Source organism: Oscarella lobularis, chromosome 11 (assembly GCF_947507565.1).
Source record: "Oscarella lobularis chromosome 11, ooOscLobu1.1, whole genome shotgun sequence".
Lineage (NCBI taxonomy): Eukaryota > Metazoa > Porifera > Homoscleromorpha > Homosclerophorida > Oscarellidae > Oscarella > Oscarella lobularis.
In genome coordinates this window covers 574,820-599,808 of record NC_089185.1, presented here as the reverse complement: position 1 = coordinate 599,808, position 24,989 = coordinate 574,820, and the positions used below count along the sequence as shown (strand labels likewise).

Sequence of the window (24,989 nt, the reverse complement as noted above, 5' to 3'; positions counted from 1 at the left end):
CAACGGTATAAATTCTCTTACCGAGACAACTATCGCTTCTCGCTTAGATGGTATGTAGAAGCCTGCAATGATCATGTCCTCTGTAAGACTGACAGGATCATTGCACCACTCAAGATCGTAGCTCCATTCCGGGTAACCGGTTTGCCATCCCGAGTGGCAGACGCAACGGTCACCAACCTGACTACCGTGGTGACATTCCAGCTGGTATGTACGTGTAGATTAATTAAAAATGTGCATATATAAAATTTACCTCGCTGTCTGTAGAATCGGCTGAAGACAACGCATCTTGGGAATTCGAACGACTTTCTTTGACGTCGGCGTTCTTCATTCCTCTCTCAGTGACATTTTTAACCTTGACAGCAACAGTTTCTTTTGGCACAGATAGAGAGTTGCATTCGTTCGTTTCCGGATCATAGTACTAGAGCAAATTGACAGTATCCTGTCAAAAAATGCTTCTTTATTTATTTACTGCTATTATTTCTCCTTTTGGGCCTTTTGTGTTGCATTTTACAACTGGCTCACACTTCTTTTTCTCCTTGTTGTAAAAATTTCTCTTTCCTTTGTATTTCAAAACGCAATCAGCCGGCTGACAATACCACTGAGGATCCTAAGAGAGAGTGACCAGTTTCCAAAAAAATAAATGACTTCACATACCTCATCTGTCCCATCGCATTTTATAACGTCATCTATGATGAAGAAAATAAAATATTTGCCTCATTGATGCTGATGCCCTCCCTACTCCTTGTAATGGTTTCCGTGTCTGCGGCCCTTCGATGCCGACTAGACTTTTTTTCAGTGTCTGAAACGTGCATTTCTGGCCAGGGACTGGTCTCAAATTCTATTCGAACGCTGCGATTTGGTTTCGTGGCGTCCAATTCACACACAAAATCGCAATAGCCGACGCGATTGTGAACATACTAGGCCAGATACAAGCAGCACATTATTTCCCTCTCTTTGTGCCACTTACATAACTGTGAAATCGAAAAACGACTGTTTCTGGTGAATACCCTCTCATTTGAATTTTCTTCGATTTTGTCAGTTCCATGATCTAGATGAGCTTCAGTGAGTTCAAAGAAGTTTTCCCTCCAGGCAGGTACTTCGCAGTCAACATCATCACTCTCAATGATAAGGCAGCATTTTTTCCATTCAACCAGAGCAACTCTTTGTTCCGGAGCCGAGTTATAGAGGTGAAAATCTAAGAAGAATTGTACGTTGTTTGTAGAGTTATTGGTCTCAGTAATAATGCGTACAAAATGTCATGACGGTGTCAAAGTCTTGAACAGGGTACAACCCATAGTCCTGTGGCAAGAATCAAACATTCTGCAATAGACGGAGAGCGTTCTCGCTCACTCGCAGAATCACGGAAACCCCAGAAGTAACAAATAAAAACGCCACTAATAATGAAACGCGGAAAGCCATCTACAGTAGCACTCACTATGACGTCACAAAGAGGCATTTACAATAAATATATAACTACATAACTAAAACCTATTGTACAAATATACTCTAATTAGGACCGTTTCATTTCGATGACAATTTTTCCGCGAGTGTGGCCATCAGCTAATTCTTGATAAGCATTCAGCCCCTCAGAAAATGGATGCACCGACTGCACAATAGGCTTGATCTATTCATGTTTGTGTATCATACGAGATGTAAGAGCGTACAAAAAAAGCTACTAGCCTTTTCTTTTTCCACTAACGAAGCGACGATTTCTAGAGCTTTGAAATTGGGCTTAAAGAATTCCCAACGATAATTGACACCGTTTCGAACTCTCTAAACAATGCTGTTAAACGACCAACAATTGAACAAAACTAGTCAAGATTTGCCTCTTGAAATGCTTTTCGTCCCCACGCTTTCATTGCGCAGGCGAGGCCTTGAACAAGTCCTCGTTGATCCACTGTGCTGAGAAATGGATTGCTGATACTGACAAACGTTCCGCCACTCTTCACTTTCAGGTGCCGAGCTGCAGAATCGTCACCAATTGTATGAAAGACGACGTCAAATCTAAAAATGTACTTTTTATATGAATAGTCCCGCAAATGATTCATTTTACGATGGCAAAGAGACGAGGGCTTCCGTCGAATCATCCAGGGTGTAGTCAATAACGACATCTGCACCGAGATCTCGTACAAACGTCACAGCACTCGAACTGCACGTCGTCGTGACGTGGCCACCCCACGCCTTGATAATCTACAGAAACAAAACTCATTACTCGTTATCATCTCATTGATCAATTCTACCTGTATGGCAAAGGACCCAATTCCACCAGAACCACCCATCACGAAAACTCTAAGATAAGAAATGATGAGAACAACATTGCTACATGCCATAGCAACTGTACCTCTTTCCCGGCATTCTAACAGAATCAAGCCCAGCTCCTCTAATCAACGCTTGCCACGTAGTAAGAGCTACATATGGCAAAGAGGCTGCATCTGTCCACGACAAATTACTTGGTTTACGAGCAGCCTATGAACAGAATGACGTCACAGAATCCCAACAAAATCCGTCTCACCTCATTTTCTCTAATAATAGCAAATTCAGAGTGACAGCCCTGACGAGACGGTTCAGGAGCAGCCCAAATCTAAAAGAGATACATCACTATGTAGAAACAGACATATATGTTCTATTTGACCTTGTCGCCGGGCTGAAACTTTGTCACTTTTGTCCCAATCGATTGTACGACTCCGGTGCAATCTCTTCCCAGGACACGAGGAAGTTCGTCGCTTGTTTGTCCTTGTAGACGACGTACGAAGTTCATTGTCGTTCTGCCGTATCCCTCGGAAAATCGCAAGTCGATGGGGTTCACCGACGACGCGTGGACTTGAACGAGCATTTCGTCCGGTCGTGTTATCGTCGGAACGCGTCGCGAGTCGTTGAGACCGACTCCGGCTAAGTTCGGCCCATATCGGTGCACTTCTAGAGCCAGCATACTTGTCGGGATGTGTAACCGTCGTCGAGAACTGACGAATTTCGTTCGTACGGCAAACATCCTTGATGCGAAGCCACTACCGGGACTTTCACAAGAGCGCGCGAATGGGGAGACGCTGTAGAGAAAAGAAATGCGCCCTAAACGTTAGATTCCTAATCGAATACGAAAAACGTCATGCAGTAGACCATTGACCACGAGGAGCCGCCATTGTTTTAGCGCCAAAATCAGCCACCGTACGTCACCGTAAAGAGAACGTGGAAATTGGCGCGAGTTTTCTCGGCGAACCAGCGACTCGTTGCCCCGGTGAATGGAAGACAATGCCGTCACCAACGGATATTGCATCAGCTTTCGTATAAAAGCCGCTGCGCGCTGCGCACAACTTCAGTTCTGGTTAGGTGGGGAAAGCCTAAAGGGCGGAACCCTGGAGGTCGTCGGCGTTGGGAAAGCCATGGTCATGTCAACATCAAACGTGCTCAGCCGGTTGCCAATCCTTGCTGAAACTGTAAGGTGCAGTGAATGAGCGTCGCGCGAGTTCTTCTCGTGGCGCGCGATTGGCACTGGGAAAGTCATAAAAGGTCCGTTGGATGGCTTGGGTCGCGAAGCCTGGCGTACCGCGTTAATACCGAGTGGGCGTCAGGCTCAGATCAGTTCACTTTCCCGCCAAAGAAACGTGTGGGGGGCCCAGTGTCTCGTGGCTGTTTCTCACTCGGCTTAGTGACCTATAGCCTAAGATGACCTGACTTCCCAGACCAAAATCAAAGCACGTACAAGTTGACCTCTGGCTGTGTGTGGACTCGCGTTCGGCGCCTTCCCTCAACCCGGTAGTCCCGCTTCCTCTTAAGCGAAGGACTATGGCCCCATGGGTCGCGGTGCAACGAGGTCGGGGGGACGGTGTGGGAGAGCCGTTCTCGATCCTAGGCCGCACCGTCGTGGTTGAGCCTATGATGCCACGGCTCGCTCTCAAACATTTTTGGGCTACCGAGCGTTCGAACCTCCTCGCGGTGTAGCCTGGATTGCGCCAATACGAACACTGGACAAAAAGGTACGTACACGATAGATCGAACAGAAATTATCTTTTTTTCTTTTAGGTCTGAGTGAAGGAGCTTCGGTACATGAACAATTTCAAGATAGTCAAGACAAGTGCATGTATAGAACGCTGCATGATTTTTAGACGTTGTTTTTACGCATGTGCGCACGTAGAAGGGTCTAGAAATGGCGAGCGAATAATACGTACAAATACGTACGCTTCCATTGTAACGCGCGTTTCAAGCGATAACCGTTGCATTTCGAATGATATCGCCGGCGCGTCGGCTCTTCGAGACGCGAGATCGAACGCGTGCAATGGATTCGTACTGCATTCGGCTGTATTTCCCAAAAAGCGAGCAGTGTTGGCCGCTTTCAGACGAATTCTACTCGTCGTTTCAACATGAAAGCCGCTGAGGCCCCAAAAAGTGCAAGGAGCCAGGATTTCTTAGCGAATACCATTTTCCTGCGCGAGTCTGCGCGATGCACTGAAGATTTCAACTGATTCTTCTAAAATCGTAAGACGTTTCACCGTCCGGACTGTCGCAAGCATAGGCTATTGAGTTGTGGTTTAGCCCTGTTTCTACTACTACTCTAGTAATCCGTGGCTGGCAAAGCGTCGAGAGAGAAAGAGAGGAACTACTCGTACGTACAGTAGCATTTTGGTAAATCATAACAATTTACCACTTTGCCTGAACAGATAAATTTCGTTTCTTTTTCTTTTTCTCGAGAGTCTCGGGCACGTCTTCAAAAAAGACCACATTCGATTCTTCCATCTTCCTCTGCAAAAATCTCAGACCGGCAATGTTAAACCCTATTACATCCTAGAAGAACAAATACTCTATGTCGACGCATACTACACGTAGGTTCACCTTTGTTTCATGCACCCTTTTCCGAGTCTGCTGTCTCAGAGAGTCAACGACAGGAAGGAGTGATTTGCTGGCCACAATTTGGTCATGGTGAATTCTGGAAAGAAAATGATCAATGCACTTGAAGATCTCTAATAGTTTACCTTAAAAGAAAGAAGACACAGCGACACGACAATTCGATTTCCAGTCCATTCTACAAATGCAGAAGTTAAATTAAACAAAAGCTTGGGTCTCTCTGCATACCTTAAGCCAATCGTCAAGTATTTGTAGCAAGTCCATCACGTACGCAAAGGGTAATACAAGAAGTGACTCTTCAAGTTCGCTGAAGTTACAGAAACAGTAAATAATACAATAACGTAGAGAATTTTTTCGTTACCTAGACTTCACTTTCTTCACAACCGCAAGCACATAACGTGAAGGCTATATAGTATATGTAGCTAATCAAGAAAAGCAAAAAGAGCAGCAGTTCAAAAGCATCACCGTCAAATTTCCGTATGCAACTAGGAGAGGATGCTTCGGTGGAAGAGGAATCTTCATATAGACGGGTCACATCACTAGGTTTTTAATCGATAGTCTCATCCTACCTGTTTTCCAGTTTCCCTACAAGTCTCTTCGTGTTCATCTAGCTTGGCCGTTTCTTCTTTGGCTAAATCTATAGCTTCCATCAGCCGCTCGGCCTAAATATACTCTATCAGTGCACACATAGTAGTAGACTGCTCCCTACAGCTTTGATAGTTTCAATAGTCTTTTTGCCTGCCATTCCGATTTCGCTCTTCGTTTCACCAGGAACCTAAGGAACATGCGTAAAGAACGCTAATTAATGAATGAACGGAGAGCGTCTTGCCACTATTTCTGGAACTTTAGCCATCTCTTCTTCCATTTCAGTCTCCCTTTCCTGGCAAGAAAGCAACAGTGCACGACATGACCCTCAAATTTACATCCGCACCTGTTCTCGTTCCTCTTCAATAAATAAGGGCTCTTGCGTTCGAGTCCACAATCGCAACGAGCGATCGTGCGAACCACTCGCCTAAAAAGTGCTTGTGGTTTACACTAGTCAATGATTGATTTTTTCTATACCACGGTGTTTCCATCATGACTGACAGCGATACACCAAATTTCAGACAAATGGCCCTTACGCAAAGGAAGACATGAATTGCATTCACGCATACGAAAATACGAGTAAAAGACCTCCAGCGTTTGTACAAGCTCAAATTTATCAGCATCCCAGCATTTGATTGTGAAATCTTTGCTCGCTGAGAACAATAGATGGGTCTTAGGCACAAACTGAACGAAGAGCTAGCTTTATGCAACCATTAGAAACTATCCTGTTCAATTACCTGCACTGCCATTATGCTAAAATTTGAAAGGAAAGAGCAGTGTCTTTAGGAGCTATTCAAATGGCGCTTTTGCGTCTTACCTGTCACCGTGGGCAAAAATTGATTTGTGACAGTCACCGAAGTCCAATCCCCACAATTTGATGTTCTTGTCCGCAGATCCCGTAGCAATGAGACTGCTATCCTGTCACATCATCAAAAACCCCTTCACAAAGTTGAAAGATCTGTCAAATTCTCAGTAAGCTTACAGAAGAAATATCCATTGCCAAAACCGGAAGCTTGTGACCATAGAGACAGAGGAAATACTAGAACGGAATTAGTCAGAAACCTCCCTACATTTCGAAAAACAAATAGAGAGACCTTTAAAGTGTCGGAAAAGAAAACTTTGACGGTATGATCAAGCAGAGCCACGGCAAGAAGACGCTGATCCGGACTGCAAGCAGCAAATCAGTTCAAAGGAAGACCTGTCAATCCACACGTCTACCTGTACTTGACTCCCAGAACGTCGTCCGTCATTTTCAAAGTTTTGACGTGCGCCACGCTAAGGCGTTTACTAGAGAAAACAGAGAAAAAAATGTACGTTTCGATGCGATGGCTGGCAAATGGAACCTCGTTTTCGAATAGTCGTCGTCCTGAATCAGCTCAAACTCCCAGAATCGAGCCTCGTGATCAGCGCTACCGCTCACAAAGCCACGCTACAATGCATTTGCTGAGCACACGGCACAAAACTATATATATGCAAGCGCACCTTATCAGCTGTCAAACACATTGACCAGATTGCTCCTTTGTGAGCGGCCACCGTCTCCAATAAAGATCCTGAAGCCAAGTCAAAAAGCTGCATTTCTCCATTCTACGTACACACATAAGAAGTATATCTCCTGCGGTTTGAGGCTCATTTCACCTTTGTTCCTATAATTGCATGCCTGTCTCCTGGTACAAACATTGAACTAACTGCATACCCACACTCCAGTGTGCGACTACACTGCTGGGATGACCTACGAGAAATACAACGATAAGACCGTCAAAAAAAATAAAAAAAATTCGTACAATTCATAAACTTTGAGTTGTCCGTTTGACGCAGACAGTAGAGACGAGTCGTCCGAGCTGAACTGAATCGTTCTAAGACGTGCAGGACTAAGTGATGACTGAGACAACGCCCTGCTAAAAGTTACTGCACCTTATATCTGTTCGATGTCCTGGGGCTGCTATCAAGTTTAGTTTCGTACCATCAAGCTTTGACTTGCCAACAATTCTAAAGCGTTGGACTTCAAAGCTATTGTTCTGTAATAATAACAGGGCCACAATGTATTCCTTCTGCTCCCAGCAAAAATGAAAAGATCTAAAACGATGTTAAATTATTGCCTAATACATCCGTCCATGAATTGTAGTACCTCAATTTGGCACTGGCTCTGAGAGACAAAACGTAGAAAATTATGTCATCAACAGTGGGTTTTTTGTCACTATTAAGATTCTCCAGGAAATGATGGCATGTCAACTGAAAGGTAGTCTACCTTTCACGCTTGGTTTTCTTCCTCATCCGCTTCTCTATTTCTTTTTCGCTCCGAAAGCAGTAAATTTGAAGCGTGTTATCAGCTCCCTAGACAAACTATCAGTAACTCTCTTACCCATAAGAGCACTCTACCTGACAACCCATGAACTGAGAAGATTTGTCAAGCCCCAGATAAGTGACTTTCTGAGTCTGCTTCTGTCCTACAAACCGACACTGTACGAGACCCTATCAATAGCAATGTAACAGAAAATGCATAGCAATAAAATCATTGTGCAATGCCTCTGCTGAAGCAAGGTCTGCTGCTGTGCTAGAATCATTCTTCTATCAAAAGCTGAAATGTGAGCACTACTAACAAAGCGTTTGCTTCTCACGTCAGGTGGACTCCCTAAACGTATTTCCCAGAGTCGCAGATTATTGTCTGCTGAACCGGTCACAAGAAACGATTCACGCCGAGCAAATACAAATCCAGTAACCTAGACTCACCAAATTCACTAGAGCAAAGAATCGCCACAAATTAGAAACCTCGTTAGCATGTTCAACCAATGTCAAAAAACAATGCTGAGTGTCTAAATCCCAAAATTTCACAAACGTGTCCTTTGAACTGTAAAACACACTGCGAATGGTAGGTTCCAAAAAACGAATAATTTTCACACCTGGTTACCAATACGTTCGCTTTCATCATAAACCAACAGCACGTAATCATTCCTTTATGGCCTTTTAGTCTGTCCCCAAAACAAATATGCATCAGAATCCACCATCAGTACATTCAGAGATGGGCTACCGAAAAAGGCCAGCTTCTCCTACTACATCCCAGACAACTACATCTGTGTCCTATAAATTTTTTAGATGCTGATTTCAATTAAAACGGCGCAGAATGTCATTCTCGCCTTTGATCCAGAAACAAGTCTAGAGCCGTCTGCATCATATTGCAGAGCAGACACGGCTGATTTGTGACCACTACATTTTTTAGAAGAATTCTTAAAGAGTCATGGCTAAATGTTCTGATACACCTACGTGAAGATAGAGGCGACAGAACCGGTGTTGAGATTCCATACGCGTACAACTCCGTCTTGATATCTATTTCAATACCATTGCCGTTTGAAAAGAGAGCGAGTCGTGATGTTGTGTACCCCACGGCAATGTGCACTCCATCTGGACTCAAAGCGATCGTTGTAACTTCGTGTTTTCCCGCCTTCAACGTTCTAATCTAAGTGCAAGGGAATAATGGTAGGGTCGACAACTAATTTTTTTTTCTTCTGCACTTTCTCGCCCTTTTTCACATTCCAAATGACAACAGCTTCGAGAGCGGGAACGGCGGCTCGATAGCCGCTTTCGTCACTTTCTAGGACGACTCCATTCGCATTCGAACTTGCAACGACACCGAGAACGGCGCTCTCGACGTAACGCAGGTAAGCCTTCGTCAAAACCATGATCTTACAGACGGGGACTCGAAAAGGGAATGGAATCATTGATATTTCCTCTTGCTAGACGAGTATGTTGGTGCAGATCATTCGCGTTTTTCTCGCTCTCGCGTTTTTCAGCGCCGGCACGCTCAAAATCGTGCCTTCAGACCTGGTTCCGCATGCCGAGGAAATGGTACCTCTGGCGCTGAATTCCACGTCTGCTCGAAACCTTATTTTAATTTTTTTCGTGCAGAGAAAGGAGTTTGTGACATTCGCTACAAAATCACTTCCTTTTGGAATCGAAGTCAACCCAGACGTGTACAGACTCGTCGTCGGAATTACGGAATTTCTTTCATCAGTCGTTTTACTTTTCGGGTCGCCGTCTGCTCGCCGCATCGTCAACGCCGTACTCATAATCGTCATGATCGGAGCCGTTTACACACACATCGCCCTCCAACAACCTATTGCATCGACTGTTCCAGCGATCGTGCTGGGCCTATTACTAATTCTTCATTATTGGCTTTCGAAACCGGAAAAATCAAAGGAACAGTAGAATTGACGTGAATGCAGTGAGATAGTAGGTGTTGTAAGCTAAAAATGTCGCACGTGAAAAAACTCGACGTAGTCTGCGACGCACGCTAAACGCAGCGAAAAGGTCCCGGCTAAGATTAAAACAAGGCCCCACGTCTCCCCACGTCCCCCCTTGAGTCGCCAATGTCCGTCGTCGACAAAATCCAGGCCGGCATGCTGGCCATGACGGGTCAACCCGTTGCAAGAACCGTCGCGAAAGCGTCAAGCCACGAAGTAATCGGCCCCAAGCGCAAACACATCGAAGGTGAGACGATGCGCCGTCGCGCAGCGCAACGCAACGTCGCACTGCGCTGCACGTCGTCCGCTTCCGAGCGTCGTTCGCAAATCGTCTTTGCATTCCCAGTTCTCATCTCTCTCACGCACAATCCGACCCAGTCGCTGCCCCTAATCGGCGACGAACTGTTCGCGAGATCGCAGAACACGAGTTGGGTCGTCGTCTTCAAAGCGCTCATCACCTGCCACAACGTCATGATTCGAGGACACGAGGTGAGAGGAGAGAATTCGATAGAATTCCGATTCGTCGTCGCAGGGGGTGGGATCCGCATCGAATCGACGATATCGTCGCAATACACTCGCGTCTCAGTCACGCGTGTACCGGTGCGCGCGCGCGCGCGCGCCTTTTCCGCTCCGGTTGCGTCGTCGCCGCCGCGAAACCGCCGGCCTTGTGCTAAAGTGGAGCGAGAGAGGGGCGCGGCCGCGCGGCCGAGCCGAGCGGGGGTGGGCGCATCCTAACTAATAACGCTCCTTTGCTCCTTCGCAGCGATTTATCCAATATTTGGCTTCGCGCACGCCTCTCTTTTCTTTGGATAATTTTCTCGATCGAAGCAACGTTCAATGTGAGACGATCTCTCCTCGCTCCTCCTCGCGACTTTCTTTTTTGTTTTTTTTTTAGCTCGCGACATGTCGACGTTCATTCGACGATATTCGGCCTATTTGAATCAGAAGGCCTTCTCTTACAGGCAAATGGGCTACGATTTTTGTCGAATAAAACGAGGGTGAGTTTGTTGGGGGAATCTGTTTCTGACGTCATTTTTTCGTCATCGGCGCTCTCTACAGGAAGGAAGACGGCGTCCTGCGAACCGTCGACGCTCAAAAAGTGCGCGGTTGAATTTCTCTCTGCTTTATATCGATGTCACGTTATTTTCTTCTGAAGCTCTTCAAGGCTCTTCCCGTGCTGGAAAATCAGCTCGATGCCCTGCTGGCCGTTGACGTACGTAGATTCTTATCAGTTATAGGCAATTTTTCATGTTTTTCTTTTCTAGGTGACATCATCTGAATTGACTAATGGAGTGATCAATGCCGCCTTCCTCGTACTCTTCAAGGTGACCCAGCCGTTTCACAGCAAAGCTGCTGAAAAAACGTTTTTCTTTTTCTAGGATTTGATCAAATTATTTGCCTGCTACAATGATGCCATTATAAATCTCTTAGGTAAACATAGGATTAATTGCGATAGCGGCTGTGACATTCGTTTCATTTTGTTTTGCAGAGAAATTCTACGAGTTGAAAAGGATGCAATGTAGAGAAGCGGTTAGCAGCTATCGAAAATTTCTAGGTCGCATGGATCGTGTCAGCGACTTTATCAAGATCGCCGAGGTGGCCACATTGTGACCACATCCTTGTATCCGTTAGTATTCTTTGTTTTAGGATGTGGGCGTCGACAGGGAAGAGATGCCAAGCTTGACAAAGGTAGGAAGACGCCTGTCTTTGCGGAAGTCACGTGTACTTCTATTGTAGCCGCCGGGGAGTCTTCTCGAGACGCTGGAGGAACACGCACGAGCCCTTGAAAAAGGAGTAAAGGTTGAAAGTCTACCGACGTAAATATTTATTTTGTAGTAGGTCTTCAGTTCAATGAAGTGACTAATTTAGCAGTGACGTCTTGATGAAAGCTCATATGGGATCTGAAACCGACGGAGGCAGACCCGCCGTTGTCGCGCAGGCTCCTTCCGCTACGGTTCCAGCTCCGGAAGCCGCAGGTGCCAAAATGACACCCGAACAAATTGCTATCAAGAAACGACAACTGGAGGAAGAACGGGCTCGTCTTTTGGCTTTGAAAGTGAGACCTCTCAAATAGGTTTGCCTGGGCAATTTTCAGTGTCGACGCGTGTAGCAACGTCAACAGCAGCAACAGCAACAGCAGACGGGATCAAACGACTTGGCCGATTTGGCTTCGGCGTTTGGAGCTGCACCAATTCTTCAACAGCCAGCGGTTCAATCCACTCCCGCACAGCAACCGCAGCAGACCTTCGATCCGTTTGGAAATGCAACAAATTCCTGGGGAGGTATATATTTATTAGCTTCTTTTCAGGCATTTGCGAAGACGTAATTTTAGCTGGAGGTGGTGGCGGTTTTTCTGCCAATTTTGACCAGTTTTCTGCTAGTACCACTGCTCCTGCTGCGGCTCCTCCTTCTGCCGCCGCTGCTGCTCCCCCGTCAGTTGCAGCTGCAGCCTTGGGAGATGTCCTTGAACCGGTTAGAATTGGCCAGCTATCATCTCAACCAGATGAAGCGCAGAAAAAGCGACTTGGAGGAGATCTGAGCAGCGGACTGAATCAAGCAATAGAAGGTTTCTTATTTATCTGTATAAGAATTTCTTTTACGTCATTCACATCTGCAGATCTCAACTTGAGCAGAACTACGACTGGTGTCGCACCAAAGTAGAACGAGAGCGCTCGATTGATCTTCAGAGAGGTAATTGCTACGTCGTATTTCTTTTACAGAACCCAACATCAGTGGAAAGAACCCAACAAGCAGAAAACGGGTGGCGCTAATTGGACTCCTCTCATATCTCAAGGATCAACGCAGCAACAGCAACAACAGCAGGCACGCTCCTTTTTGAACTAACAGTACCAGATCGACATTCTCTTTATAGGTGGGAGGAGGTGGTTCTGCCGATTGGAATAGTCCTCTGTACGGTGGCCACTTTCCGCAGCAGGTGGGCCAGCCTCAAATGCAAATGAGGGTAAAGTATTCGACGTATTGTTTTTCATATGCTTACGGCACGCCTTGTTTTCGCAGCCGCCAGGGCAACCGATGTATAATACGATGGGCATGCAGCAGCCGAGCATGGGCATGGGCATGGGAATGGGAGTGGGAATGCAACAACCAAGTATGGGGATGGGCATGGGCATGGGAATGGGAATGGGAATGAGGCCGGCGGCTGGCATGGGAATGCAGCAGCCGTTCTCCGGTCAGCCATCGATGATGGGAATGTCTCAGCCGCCGCCACAGCAGCAGCGCCCATCAGACCCGTTTGGCCCGATTTGACATAGACGCGAATAAAGCATGCGTTTTATACAGCATTGATGTTAGAACTTTCGCTTTTGGCTTGATTTTTGGTCACTAGTCAGCCAGCGCCTTGCCGTGTTGTGTTTTCTATCAACATATTGATTCTTCAGTATGCATTTAGTTACTGTACTGGGATCGCGCAACCCTTCTAAATTGAGTCTAATTTAGAAAACATCGTCTTGGGAATTTCTCCTGTGGTGGGCGTGAATCTTTGATTTACGAAATTTTCAACTGCTGAGTTCTCTGGACGGCCTATTATTCGATACATGCACCCCTCGTCCTTGCTACTGCAGCACTCGTCGGAAAAACTCTCCACCCAGGCACGTGGCACCATGCAGTCAGGTGAAGTCACTTCCAGTGAAACGCCGCCGTCATTCAAGCGCATCACAACGTCATGCAGTAGAGACAAATAGGTGCCTTTGTCGTTTCTTTCACTGATGTACTCGTAGACTTCAACGCCACCTGAAGACTGCAACCCAGCAATGATGTACGAGATCAAGATCGAGGATTTTTCTGCAGCAGCCAAGCCAATTGCAATTGCTGAACGTCTATTCATCTCGTGCTGGATCCATAATCGCCAGTAGTCCTCACTATCCCTCACAATAGCTCCATTCAAAATGGGAGCTTTTTTCAGATACAACTCCATAATCATCTTGACGTGCTCCCCATTGTGAAAATCCAGCAAAAACGAGGACCTTTGGGATTTGAGAAGAATCTTAGAAATCCTCGCTGTAGTGTACTGAACGGGAACCGTTTTCCAACCGCGACGAGCGTATATTTGCCGAATGGGTAGACGGGACGAGTGGAGCATGGAAAGGGAATAGGACCTCGCGTTCATCCACTCGAGTGCCTCGCTCAGAAGCGCGGCACTCAATCCTCGATTTCTGTACGACGGATGCGTGCTCACTTCTCCTATGCCGCCCGTCAAATGAGCGCTTCCGTTAATGTAGGTTCTTCGCACGAAGATGCGGAGAGTGCTTGCGAGTGTTCCTTCGTCGCAAAATGCTCCCAGAACGCCGCCAACGTCCATCCACGGATCGTTTTTCACGTGGGATACGAAGTAGGTTCTCGGTGTTCCCTTCTCGGCAAAAGCGCGGGCGAGAAAGTCGAACCAGTTCTCCAATTCGTCCGAACGCAACGGACGCACTTCGCTGGTCATTGATTCCGAGGACAGCCACGCCTTTCCGACTACCGGTAGTGTGCGTTAGGTTCGCAAAAAAAGTACCTTTATGGCGCAGGCGAGACTTCTCTCCGACTTCCTGGATCACTGCCACGATGCGAGAAATAAACTCTTTAATTTTCTCAACCTGCGACTTGAAGGAAAGGACTGGAGAACGCTCGCAGATCATTTAGGATTATTCGGATGGCGTGAAATCCAATTGATCGAGCAGCGAGAAAGAAATCCGTGCGAGTACGTCCTGAGACATCATCTGACGTTGCATCCCCAAATGACGCTTTTCGAACTGTACGAAATCCTTCGCACAATGCAGAGAGAAGACGTCATGGAAGTAATCGAGAAATATCTGAGAATAGGTACAACGAGGCTCCTCCTACTTTCGATATGTAAGCTCCTCCCTTCGGTATCACCATTCAGTTTCTTTGTAGATGTTCATTTCCCGCCCTCGTACGAGGAAAGTATGGAAAACTGTGAGAATTCCTTCGCACTATGCCATTTCGATTTCATCTGCTTTCAATTTAGTTTCATCTTTGGCTCAACCTCATGCATTTCCAACACCTTCGGCACCAGTAGAAGAAACTTATCATCAGGACGATGATGATGATGAAGATGACGACGACGACGACGATGACGATGACGATACTTTTTTGAACACTTGCATTAGGAAAGAGGATCTTGACAGGCCAGGTTAGACGAATTTTCTCGTGTTGAGACTTTTTGAAGGTGTGCTTTCTAGTTCAAGGAAAGGTCGCTCTTTTGATTGGAAACCAAAATTATGGTCCTCCTTGGCAGCTAAATACGCCACATCTTGACGTAAAAGACCTAAAAAGAGAGCTAAAAGAGCTGGGATTCAAGGTGCAGATGTTTGGGGCATGCAGAAACGAAACGCATTCATTGTTACCAGGTTTTCGATCTGGTTGATTTGACAAAGGAGGAGTTTTGCCGAGCCATTATCGCTTTCACAATGCAACTGAGTAAGATAGCACTCACAATTGGTACCAATACACACCGGCTTTTTTTTGTCGTTCTTCAAACAAATAAGCAATTAATGATTGGATAATGTTTTAATTGCAGCTACTCTATCTCTATCTTTATAGAACCTCACGTGTACGTCGTCTTCTTTTTTGCTGGCCACGGCTTTGAGGGATTTCATCGCCGAGAGCCCGAGACGTTTCTTATGCCAGTCGACGCTTCATTTTCTCCACCCCAACCAGACGAGTGCATTCCGTTGCAGGAGACCGTGTTGGACACAATTCAGGAGTGTAATACCGCAATGAATCTCATCATAGTCGACACGTGCAGAAAACGGTACTAAAAGCTCTCTCAACAATATTATTCTGTGCACGTCTTGCTTTATTATCTTTTTAGTCTAAGTGGAAACAGCGATGAAGGGCGTGCTACTCGACGCTCCATCAATCTCAGAGCCAGAGGGAACACCGTCTTTGCATATTCAACGTGCGTGCTACGGCAGCGTTTTTTTCCCACAGAGTGTTCACCTCCCGTCTCTAGGTCTCGAGCAATGAAAGCTTTTGAACCAAAATCGCCTCTGGCAGAGTTACCTTCAAGGAACAGTGTCTACGTGAGTAGTTTGAAGAAGTATTTGCGACAAGACGAACCGGTTGAGCGAATTCTTAAACTCGCTTCTCAAGGTATGCACAATGCAACTGCAGTTCTTGTTCTTCTTCTTATACATCAGATTTGCAGATATTCTGAGAGAGCGTGGTCCCGTTCAAGTTCCAGCTGTGATGATAAATTTAATAAGAGATTGCAAATTGACTGATCGCGTACCTGGACCACCAGAACTCACCAGTAAGATAAGGCAAATGAAATAGGTAACCGTACGTACGTTTTTTGATTAGGTCTTTCATTGGCCAGCCATGAAAAGCATCTAACAGTCAAGGGATTTAGCCTGAAGCTCATGTTTTGTCCCACATTTGGCAACGTTCTTCGGGTGACGTTTTTCATTGCAAACAAGAATTCGTTTCGTATTGAAGATTTCCGTCTGCGTCCGGCTGGAGTTAGCAATAAGGCAAGTGACAGGAAGACACTGATCTGAATACGTTATATCCTATTCTCGAACTTTTAAAGAGAATCGAAGCTAAGGTTGTAACGCAGAAGGGACCGGATAAGGCTTCAACTTACGTGGTGGAAATGGAGCTTCATCACATCCAACGTTTGGTAGGACAAACCAATGCCAATGAGAAACTTTCAATTAAATCAGTATGTTTAATTCAGGAAGCAAATAATCCTTTCAAGCTTACCTTGGCAATGTCTTATCGCGAAGTCTTGGATCCACCACAGCCCGGAGTTCAAATGGTTCCGGAGACCCATAATATTGAAGTCAACCTAGAGGAGCCCCTTTGCGCAATGATCGGCGAATTGGATTGGTGGATGGCAAACACCGAATTATCGGACGTCTCTTCTTCACTAAGCCAGACGTGATTTATATACCACAAAGGTTTTCGAAGTCTCAACTTTTTTATACTAAGACTCTTCTTCTTCTAAGATCAAACCAACGGTCACAGGCACAGAGAAAGAAGACAGTGGAGCGCTAATACAAAAGTAGCACAGACACAGACAAATAGGTAGACAGTGTCACAACCAAGGAGAAGTCGTCACAATATCAAGCTTCGACCGTTCCTGTAGCAGGCTGATTCTCGCTGTCGACTTTGGCCTCCTCCTCCTCCTCCTTTTTCTCGTCTTTTGTTTCCTTACTTTCCGTTTGAGCATTTGACGTCGTCACTGGCTTGTCGTCTTTAGACATCTTGAACATTCGAGAGTAGAGTTGGCGTTCTTTTGCGGCCACTTGTGCTGTTTTCTGATTAACTACTACCAGCTGATCTCGAGCCGCTCTATTCTTGGGATCCAGCTGGAGCACCTTTTTGAAATCCGCTTTAGCGTCACTGAAATCTTGAAGGACAAGCCGAGCCTTTGGCAAAAAGACAGTGACTGAGAAAAAAGGAGAGAAAATTTACAGTAAAACTCACTTGGCCTCTTCTAAAATGCGCCTTTACGTTCTCTCCATCCAATTCAATCGCCTGAAACGAGTCCGGTAGGAAATTCGATTGATTAGTTGACTAACTCGTACCTTGTCGCACGCTTTCGCTGCTTCTAAGTGATCGTTTAGTTTTAGGTGACAAGCGGCCAGATTAAGAAAACCGGCAAGATGAATCGGCTTAGCATCCTCCTTCTCTTTCTCCTCATACAACGAATCAAAAATTTTGTCAATTCGCTTGTATTCCTTCACGGCTCGATGATAGGCACCGGACTAAACACAACGCGCAAGAATCTCGTTTAGATCAGGAAAAAAAATACACAGAGTAAAATCAGCACCTTAAAAAATTCATTCCCCTTTTCCTTCGCCGTTTTACAGGCTTCCATCTTCTCCTCAAAACTCATAGAATAAAGTTCCTTTGCCTAAACCCAAGCGACATAGAGAAAACATTCACGCCCCTCCACCGGCCCTTACTTTGACAAAGTCAGTCAAATGAATAACGTATTCAAGAATAGCATCAGCCGGAATGCCGTGCTCAGCCGAACCGGCTGATCCGTAACCGTACTTCGGTTTCACAGTCACCAAAGCCTTCTCATCCTTCGTCATCTTCTCCAGAGCAAGCTCAATGCCCTCGACAACGCCGGAGTCCTCGCCTACACAACAGCTTCGCATGCAAAACGACGTATAATTACTTATAAAACGCGGACCTGATCCCATGTGGAATTCCACGTGGCGATCTTCAAACACTCTTCCGTCGTGTTTACCAACAATGTGAACTAGACATAATCGATGTCATGTCTCCCCCAATCGAAGCACCATTGCCCGACCTTTCACTTCGGCCTGATCATGCGGCTTCTCATAGCCCTCGCCTTTTTTCAAAACAACCATTTTGACTCCGCCGTCGTCGGTGACGTCAGTCGCTTTCCAATCGATCACCTCGACTTCGAACTTCAACGTGGCATTGGGCGGAATTTTCGGCGGCGAGCCGTTCTCGCCGTAGCCGTACTCGGGCGAACACGTCAGCACGGCCAATTCGCCTTTCTTCATCGTCGCGACACCGACATCCCATCCCTTGATAACTTTTCCTAAACATATCTATCAGTGAGTCTCCCGCCCCCCTCTGACCACGTGGCCGTCTAATCTTCTCCTACTTACCTTCGCCGAGACTGAATTCGAACGGTTCCTTGCGCTCTCGGCTCGAGTCAAAAGTCGTGCCGTCTGTGAGTTGACCCACGTAGTGGACGATGGCTGTGCTTCCGGGAGGCGTCGTGTAGTCGCCCGATCCCTCTCTGAGGATCTTTTTGTAAAGGCCGCCGTTCTTCTCTGTCGATATGTCTTCGCCGAGATCTTCGCTCGGTTTGTCGTTCATTGGCGGGGGCACCTCGGCCGTTTCTATAGTCGCAGAATCGGCGTCGGCCATTTGGAAGAGGACTAGCGCGCGTGACTTCCAGAAACTTCTGTACATCTCCATGGAATTGTGCCCCGCCTACCCCACTCTCCAGAATTTCGTTTTGTACGAAACGAAAGCGGTACGACACGCGTCGTTCACAGCTCTTACGCTAGAAGCCTCCCTTTTTTTCGTAGAAGTACTTCTTGGTGGGGACGGACGCAGCAGACCGATGCTTTCGCATTCTCAAAATCGATCGCACCGAGCCCTTCGAGCTAAACATCACAGAAGACAAGGCAACGAGAGAAGAAAAAGCAAATATCGATTTCCAACGTTAATTTCTTCGCAGACAATTTACGAAAAGAGCGAAATGACCGAATTGTTGAATCGCATATACGATGGGCATCAGGCTAGCAAGAGTCTTCGGATGAGCAAGAAAGTGTCGGCCTACGGAATTTTGGGTAACCGTAGTCAAAGTTTTTCAAAATGTGGCATTATTTCCAACTTGATTTTTCAAGGATTTGTTCGATTTTTCGAAGGGTATTACATTGTTCTAATAACAGAAAGAAAACGGTACGAATCTGAGTTAATTAATTAATTAATTAATTAATTAATTAATAGGATTGCGTATATTGGTTCTCATGCCGTGTACAAAATTGAGGACACGGCTATTCTTCCTATTCCTTGCAGTTCAGTGCGCGTATCGCACTCAGACGAATCTAGGTATGTCATGTGAGCAGATCTTATTTCTCACATATCACCCACCGTCTTTAGATATTTGAAAATCTTCCAAAACGTAGATTTGTCCAGCAATTTTTATTTCAGGTATGGTGAACGCTTTGGGATGAAACGAGGCGCCACTAAAAAGCGCGATTTAGCTACACGTACGACTTGACAAGCACGCTTCAGTACAATATGCACGTGAACGCGACGTTCACTGCTTCGGACGCCGACTCGGCCGTGAACCGAAAGGCGCGCTCTCTTGCTCGAACGCGATTGAATAATTGCCCGAAATACGTTTGGAACGATTACCTAATGAAGCCAGCTCGCAAGGCAATACCCGAATGGATTATTCCGGTCATTCATGGATACATTCAGCAGGCGTGTACGTCTCGATTGATCGATTGATCAAAATGAGGCTATAGGACTCGTTTCTTCTACAGACGTTCCTGTCTATAGCTGTCCTCTTTACCTGACTGTCATTGCCAGACGGTCTAGGCTCTATGCTGGAACGCGTTTTCTAAAGAGAGGATCTAATGACCAAGTAAGGATGTCTTACTTTTTGTCCTAAGAATGTAGACGCTCTTTGCTTCAGGGAAACGTTGCCAACGAAGTCGAAACGGAAGTGATTGCCTCCGTTGCCTTTTCATTGACACTGACAAGTGGACATTTTACTTCGTACGTCACCCTTCGCGGATCAGTTCCTCTACCCTGGTCTCAGGTAGGCTAGGCAGCCAAAGGGGTTCGTACTGCCGTGCAGTAACCTAGTATTTAGGACTATAACGGCATGGTTCCCAAGCCCCAGATTAGAAGTAAGGTCATATATATTTGCTTTTTGCATTGACTCACTTTGTGTGCTGCAGTCGATCGTCCTGATCCCTTTGGTTCTCTGGCCGCTCAGCATTTTTGCGAGCTCTTCGAACGATACGGTTCTCCCATCATGGTTTTCAATCTTGCCAAGGTAGGCAACACCTATTTATATTTGTTCGTTTGTCAATATGTGAGATTGAAGAAAAATGAAAGGCGTCCTCGTGAATCGATTTTGAGCACGGAACTCAAGCCCGTTATAGAGTATTTGAATCAGTTTCTTGCACCGGAACACAAAATTGAGTACACAGCGTGGGATATGGCTCGCTTTCGAAAAACGTGCGTGCCGACTGCGGGGGGGGCTCGTTTCTCTAATGCGTTTTGACTGTGTGGCATTTAGTCATCAATCTCGGGTTATCGACAAATTGGAGGAGATGGCCGAAGGGGTATTGCGTGTATAGAGCGATTCTCGTTTAGAACTAATCTTGTGTAGATTGTTCGAAAAACCGGCTTTTTTCATAATGGCAGAGAACTTTATTGCAACCAGATGAGTAAAGACAAAAGGTTGGTACTAAAGAGATTGATGCTGAGAGCGTCAGATTTCTCTGCCTAGTGGAAACAAAATGGGAAGGGATAAGTACAGCGATTCAAAGTCGTGGCGCTTTCAGGTTTCAATTCATTTGTAAAAACGTGATCTGTCAATTAAAGAATTGTTTGCTTGTCTTAAAGACTGGCATTTCTCGACTGAACTGCGTCGATTGCATTGACAGAACGAATACGGCTCAGTTCATGATACACAGACAAGCTCTGGGTTATCAGGTACAATGGACTGGTGCATTTAAACTAATGCGCCCGATTTCTCCCTCCCCAGCTACGCTCTCTCGGAATTATTGACGACCACCAGCTTCCGTTTGAAAGCGACATCATGAGGTAGAATCCGCACACAATTGAGACCTGCTCATACTAAGCATTTATTGCAGGCTGTTTGAGGGTATTTTTGAAGCGCACGGCGATACTATCGCTCTACAGTACGGAGGATCTCAACTAGTTCACTCGTAACTGACCGGTTCTCGCAGACAGCACTTGCTTTAAATTGTATATCTTTTTTGAAGTATACGGACGTATCGTAAGGCATCCCCTTGGGCACTTCAATCGCGAGACATTCTCAACTCAGTATCTCGATACTACAGCAACGCCTTTACTGGTCAGCAAGCCCCGCTTTCTCTCTCTCCTCTCCCTGCATCTTTATCCCCTGTTACGTAGATTTTGACAAGCAGATGGGCATCAACGTATTTCTCGGCGTCTTTCAACCCAAAGCAGGCCGACCCCATGTCTGGGAACTGCCTACTGACTATTATCTTCATCACAAGTTGGTGACGGGCGTTTCTGAATCGACAAATTTGCCGAGCTACACTTGCTGGTTTGGAGACAGCAGCACTCGTTGCCTTCCCTTTCCGTTTCCTCCCAAAGGTATGTCTGTCAGTCTTACCCGAGAGCATTTTTTTGTTGAAAAAAAGCGTTTTCAGTGAAGAAGCGGATGGATAAAAAGGAGTTGCGCCTTGCAAAGAATTTGCAGCTAGTGGAAAGGTGCTCCTCTTCGGGCCTATTCGAAGAATTCTACGAACCGACGAAGATGACTTTTTTCGAAAAGGAATTCTACATGGACGATATGAACAGCACACGCAAGTACAGTAGGACAGAAACTATGTAATGGAAAAATCTCATTGACGAACTTTTAGAAACTACATGCCAGCGGATGCAACGGACGTCAGTCCATTTGTCATCAGAGCTCGTCACCACCACGAGAAGTGAATAGAGTAGTGTTTTGAGAGAATGTCGTTGATGACATTAATTAATACGTTAAGGCACGTATCTGACGCCGCTGCACGGAAGACTGTTGCAGCCCATCCTTCGCTGATAACCGATGACAATACGTCGGAAAGCGAAGGAGGCGGCAGCAGCGACGATTGCGGAGACAAGGACGACGTACGGAGCTATACGAAGCTGTCGCTTCCAACTGACGAAAGGCAATCATCTCTCACGGTTAGTCTTCACTTGCATTCGTCTCTTTGCTGCGAGATTCTGCTTTCTTATGTAGGAGGACTATTCTATGAAAACTTACTACGGCGTCGAAATCAGAAATTCTAGTCACGCTGACGTGGATTTATACCGAAGGTTCAGTCAGATTGGTACTTTGGCTGACAAAAAGACGTCTGAGAAAGTGGTGATGAATACTATACATCAGCAGCTTGCTAATTTGTAAGCGATCAATTCCCTTCTTTCTTGCAAAGGCTAAAGCCTTTTGTTATGCAGTACTCCAAGTCAGTACTTCTCTGCCGATAGCCTATATCGCGTCATTATGCCAGAAGTCAGCCGTCGCTCCGTGGCGGCTTATAGGCACGCAGTCAACGTCGCCCAAGGCGGACCAAGAGAGCCAGTACAAAACGACAAACGGCAGTACGCTAGAACGGAATTACTGTTGCGGAAATCGCAGAGCTGAGGTATTCGCGTGTTGTACAGTACGTTCAGACATTTTTTGTATAAATTATCTAACGTGTATTGTTATAATTCGACTACAGCTGGCGCGCAGTCGTCCGGTTCCAGCGTGAAATCCCACTTGAATTTTTCGGTTAGGTGTTTTCGAAATTGCAATCCTCTTCTCTTTAGTTTGGGATGAACGACGGAGGACTCTTCAAGAAAAGAAAAGAAAACCTACAGAAGACAGTAAAAGCAAACGTTTATTTCAAAACGAGAGAGAGATTCCAACCTGTAACGTCGTGGTAAGAAAGTTCTCCTTTTCAACGATGTCAACGAAAAAATCGTTGGGAATTTCTTTGACTTGAAAATGGAGGGCCCCTGTCAACGAAAAAGTTATTCGATGCAAAAATTCAGGTAGGTGTACCTATGAATCCCATATAAAGGTCCGTGTACAATGAGAGTGCTCGATCGCACGAACACAACAAACGAGCCAACTTTTTCCAGTGTTCAAATGCATCGTAAACTATAATTGAACACGTCACCAGAGAGAACACTAAGCAAAAGAAATGCTTTACCATGGCCAATGAGAAAGCAAACGAAGGCAAATTGAAGTTCTCCCAGTACGCTTTTATAGTCTACAAAAAATTAAAAGTTACCTAATTTCAGATTTAGATGCTGACTACTGTTGTCGTAGGAATCTCTCAGCAAGATTTCCAACGAGTAAGTTTGATCGAGTGCGTGTTGAGTGACTTCAGCTGGACTTGATCCAGGTGGGGAAAGTTTCTCAGACACAGCTGAGAACCTCAACTGCGTAGCGGGAACAGGCGTAGCTTCATCACTGAAGCAGCATACAATATTCCGGCCAATTTCATTTGCTATTTACCTCTCTTTAGCACTGTCCACTTGAGTGACAGATAGTATCTTGCCACAGAGTGGCTGTAGTCTAGATAGACGGTAGCCCCAGTCTTATCACTTTGAGCCCCTCGAGCATACGTTTTTAGTAGAGGTTCAGAAATGTGATTGGTCAATGCCACCCACGTTTTCATAGAGTCATACGGATAGGGTCCCAAGTGCTTGTCTAGATCTTGGAGTCCTGCATATGATGTGTTTATCTAAGTACATATGGGGCTACAACTAAGACAGACCAGAACGATAGCGTTGGACGTCCTCATCTGTAACCAATGCATCATCCAAATCTTCGGTCCTTTTATTCCACTTTTTAATCAGTATCTATCAGTGAGAGTAAAATGGATACAATGTATTCTGTCCTATGAATTGACCTCTTTCCTGCTAAAGAAATGGAAAAATCCTGTTCTAGGAGCAGTCTGTCCCGTACTATCTACGGCACTAAAGAGCATATTCATATATTTTTCTTTTGTTTACATAGTTTCTGCCTGAAATAGACGAAGTGAAGGCCGTGGGGAATCATTTTCACGCCCCGAAACATTTCTCCCGTTTTCCACGCATTGTAGTCGATTCCAAATTCGCTTCCAATAGGCATGTCCAAGACTAGCAGTGTTGCTCCTTCAAAGAAGAGCTTCTTCGCCACATCTTGGTCCATTGAGCTGTGTCTTAGCGCACGCGACTGACAAATATTTACGACGTTCGCTTTTCGTCTGACGGCGTTTAGCACCGATTCTATGCCCAAGACCGTTGTTTACAGATGGGGCTTCACCTGTTGTAGCCAATGGATCAAAATCAAATTTTTTGACACCCAAATGGCTGAGCTGCGCATCCCCCGTTGCAAATTTTATTAAAAACACGTTCTAAAGAGCTCTAAACTTTTGACAAAACTTAATGAGTCCTTTTGTAGCTGCGTCTTCCTTGCTTATTAAGCTCTCCGCTCCGACGTTGTTTTTTCTTTTGAAGATGTCCAGAATGTCTGCTTGAAACCACAGTTTAAACATATCGGGAAACATATAAGCCTTAACAACAATGTAAATGGTACGATCAAACAACGTGATTTGACTGTGAATTTCATGGGGGTGAGAACTAGCAAGAGCGTCGGGATTGACCTCCAAAGTTTCCATGACGATTTTTTCACAGCTGCCAGGGTGTGAAGTTGGTGGTGTGGCCCGTGTGGTTGGTTCTGGCGGCTCTGATGGCGGGTCTGGTGGTGGGTTTGATGGCGGCTCTGTTGACTTTGATAGCAGGTTTACACACCAGTAAATGCCAATGCTAACAGCAATTGAAGCTACTATCATAGCCCAAAACACCCAGTTCCTCCCACACTGGGCTCTCTCGTCTGTTAGGCATTGATGAAGAAATAGACCTCCTTCGATCTCCAATAGAATTTTACAGAATTGATCAAAGGAAGGAGCAGGGCATCTCCTCAATATCCTGAGAAGGTGTCGAGCGGCATTTTCCTCCGACTCTCTTCTCAAAACGTGGAACACATAATTGTTGTACTGGCTTTCAGTCAGAAGCCCTCTCGCGAGAAGTTTGTCGAGGAGATCTCCGACAAGAAGACCAGCGAGATGC

At 45.8% G+C, this 24,989-nt stretch overlaps 9 protein-coding genes and 1 long non-coding RNA gene across 12 annotated transcripts; 5 read left to right on the top strand and 5 right to left on the bottom strand.

Annotated features, from left to right (window-relative positions):
* Positions 1 to 928: 928 nt before the first annotated feature.
* LOC136192580 (reticulon-4-interacting protein 1, mitochondrial-like) lies at positions 929 to 3,185 on the bottom strand. The gene is made up of 9 exons (XM_065981227.1): positions 2,633 to 3,185; positions 2,513 to 2,581; positions 2,342 to 2,466; positions 2,241 to 2,289; positions 2,054 to 2,190; positions 1,827 to 2,004; positions 1,681 to 1,773; positions 1,251 to 1,624; positions 929 to 1,195 (listed from the first exon to the last, which is right to left on the bottom strand). The coding sequence occupies exons 1-8, from the start codon at positions 2,987 to 2,989 to the stop codon at positions 1,511 to 1,513; spliced, it is 1,122 nt and encodes a 373-aa protein (XP_065837299.1). The 5' UTR covers positions 2,990 to 3,185; the 3' UTR covers positions 929 to 1,195; positions 1,251 to 1,510.
* A 1,111-nt stretch (positions 3,186 to 4,296) lies between these two features.
* LOC136192594 (uncharacterized) lies at positions 4,297 to 5,268 on the top strand. Its single transcript, XR_010671192.1, has 3 exons — positions 4,297 to 4,470; positions 4,528 to 4,814; positions 4,864 to 5,268. It is a non-coding gene; the product is annotated as an uncharacterized lncRNA (long non-coding RNA).
* Positions 4,599 to 9,120, bottom strand: LOC136192592 (WD repeat-containing protein 3-like). The gene is made up of 34 exons (XM_065981235.1): positions 8,928 to 9,120; positions 8,796 to 8,872; positions 8,680 to 8,742; positions 8,553 to 8,622; positions 8,447 to 8,496; positions 8,319 to 8,387; positions 8,188 to 8,266; positions 8,037 to 8,138; positions 7,945 to 7,986; positions 7,798 to 7,890; positions 7,667 to 7,752; positions 7,547 to 7,615; positions 7,333 to 7,494; positions 7,203 to 7,274; positions 7,057 to 7,150; positions 6,904 to 7,005; positions 6,765 to 6,850; positions 6,640 to 6,708; positions 6,516 to 6,588; positions 6,404 to 6,460; positions 6,239 to 6,339; positions 6,159 to 6,174; positions 6,010 to 6,105; positions 5,899 to 5,952; positions 5,768 to 5,848; positions 5,666 to 5,716; positions 5,546 to 5,611; positions 5,406 to 5,498; positions 5,302 to 5,352; positions 5,198 to 5,241; positions 5,065 to 5,143; positions 4,965 to 5,014; positions 4,825 to 4,918; positions 4,599 to 4,776 (listed from the first exon to the last, which is right to left on the bottom strand). Exons 1-34 carry the CDS (start codon positions 9,093 to 9,095, stop codon positions 4,633 to 4,635), a joined length of 2,703 nt encoding a protein of 900 aa, XP_065837307.1. The 5' UTR covers positions 9,096 to 9,120; the 3' UTR covers positions 4,599 to 4,632.
* A 39-nt stretch (positions 9,121 to 9,159) lies between these two features.
* On the top strand, positions 9,160 to 9,621 carry LOC136193019 (transmembrane protein 35B-like). The gene is made up of 2 exons (XM_065981808.1): positions 9,160 to 9,261; positions 9,322 to 9,621. The coding sequence occupies exons 1-2, from the start codon at positions 9,160 to 9,162 to the stop codon at positions 9,619 to 9,621; spliced, it is 402 nt and encodes a 133-aa protein (XP_065837880.1).
* A 91-nt stretch (positions 9,622 to 9,712) lies between these two features.
* On the top strand, positions 9,713 to 13,060 carry LOC136192593 (phosphatidylinositol-binding clathrin assembly protein LAP-like). 2 transcript variants are annotated; one of them, XM_065981237.1, is made up of 18 exons: positions 9,713 to 9,903; positions 10,003 to 10,145; positions 10,420 to 10,495; positions 10,552 to 10,654; positions 10,716 to 10,755; positions 10,813 to 10,869; positions 10,922 to 10,981; positions 11,036 to 11,087; positions 11,146 to 11,252; positions 11,304 to 11,345; positions 11,394 to 11,473; positions 11,529 to 11,712; positions 11,767 to 11,938; positions 11,989 to 12,222; positions 12,274 to 12,313; positions 12,377 to 12,479; positions 12,529 to 12,618; positions 12,675 to 13,060. In XM_065981237.1, the coding sequence occupies exons 1-18, from the start codon at positions 9,783 to 9,785 to the stop codon at positions 12,921 to 12,923; spliced, it is 1,953 nt and encodes a 650-aa protein (XP_065837309.1). In that variant the 5' UTR covers positions 9,713 to 9,782; the 3' UTR covers positions 12,924 to 13,060. The 2 variants fall into 2 exon arrangements, with proteins under 2 accessions (XP_065837309.1, XP_065837308.1); XM_065981236.1 differs by having other exon boundaries at positions 11,526 to 11,712.
* Positions 13,061 to 13,092: 32 nt separating this feature from the next.
* LOC136193018 (uncharacterized) lies at positions 13,093 to 14,103 on the bottom strand. The gene has a single exon (XM_065981807.1). The coding sequence runs from the start codon at positions 14,101 to 14,103 to the stop codon at positions 13,093 to 13,095; it is 1,011 nt and encodes a 336-aa protein (XP_065837879.1).
* A 60-nt stretch (positions 14,104 to 14,163) lies between these two features.
* Positions 14,164 to 16,748, top strand: LOC136192609 (mucosa-associated lymphoid tissue lymphoma translocation protein 1 homolog). 2 transcript variants are annotated; one of them, XM_065981256.1, is made up of 13 exons: positions 14,164 to 14,477; positions 14,550 to 14,591; positions 14,644 to 14,808; positions 14,858 to 14,976; positions 15,026 to 15,095; positions 15,219 to 15,429; positions 15,490 to 15,576; positions 15,631 to 15,770; positions 15,826 to 15,930; positions 15,981 to 16,150; positions 16,210 to 16,299; positions 16,357 to 16,579; positions 16,628 to 16,748. In XM_065981256.1, exons 1-12 carry the CDS (start codon positions 14,174 to 14,176, stop codon positions 16,561 to 16,563), a joined length of 1,710 nt encoding a protein of 569 aa, XP_065837328.1. In that variant the 5' UTR covers positions 14,164 to 14,173; the 3' UTR covers positions 16,564 to 16,579; positions 16,628 to 16,748. The 2 variants fall into 2 exon arrangements, with proteins under 2 accessions (XP_065837328.1, XP_065837327.1); XM_065981255.1 differs by having other exon boundaries at positions 16,357 to 16,748.
* Positions 16,581 to 18,548, bottom strand: LOC136192610 (peptidyl-prolyl cis-trans isomerase FKBP4-like). Its single transcript, XM_065981257.1, has 8 exons — positions 18,272 to 18,548; positions 17,944 to 18,201; positions 17,824 to 17,892; positions 17,591 to 17,769; positions 17,455 to 17,538; positions 17,210 to 17,389; positions 17,109 to 17,159; positions 16,581 to 17,050 (listed from the first exon to the last, which is right to left on the bottom strand). The coding sequence occupies exons 1-8, from the start codon at positions 18,534 to 18,536 to the stop codon at positions 16,745 to 16,747; spliced, it is 1,392 nt and encodes a 463-aa protein (XP_065837329.1). The 5' UTR covers positions 18,537 to 18,548; the 3' UTR covers positions 16,581 to 16,744.
* Positions 18,503 to 22,619, top strand: LOC136192608 (polyphosphoinositide phosphatase-like). Its single transcript, XM_065981254.1, has 25 exons — positions 18,503 to 18,645; positions 18,701 to 18,799; positions 18,853 to 18,964; positions 19,022 to 19,076; positions 19,125 to 19,226; positions 19,278 to 19,328; positions 19,382 to 19,608; positions 19,667 to 19,767; positions 19,819 to 19,944; positions 19,999 to 20,035; positions 20,087 to 20,184; positions 20,236 to 20,369; positions 20,431 to 20,476; positions 20,524 to 20,594; positions 20,644 to 20,698; positions 20,760 to 20,849; positions 20,902 to 20,960; positions 21,011 to 21,085; positions 21,143 to 21,234; positions 21,294 to 21,500; positions 21,557 to 21,716; positions 21,770 to 21,838; positions 21,896 to 22,073; positions 22,129 to 22,289; positions 22,344 to 22,619. The coding sequence occupies exons 1-25, from the start codon at positions 18,586 to 18,588 to the stop codon at positions 22,528 to 22,530; spliced, it is 2,652 nt and encodes an 883-aa protein (XP_065837326.1). The 5' UTR covers positions 18,503 to 18,585; the 3' UTR covers positions 22,531 to 22,619.
* Positions 22,527 to 24,076, bottom strand: LOC136192611 (protein AAR2 homolog). The gene is given in 9 exon segments (XM_065981259.1): positions 22,527 to 22,742; positions 22,798 to 22,886; positions 22,933 to 23,031; positions 23,084 to 23,143; positions 23,192 to 23,451; positions 23,502 to 23,601; positions 23,654 to 23,738; positions 23,789 to 23,855; positions 23,903 to 24,076. Coding segments are annotated over 9 exon segments (1,077 nt in total). The 5' UTR covers positions 24,070 to 24,076; the 3' UTR covers positions 22,527 to 22,592.
* Positions 24,077 to 24,989: the final 913 nt, after the last annotated feature.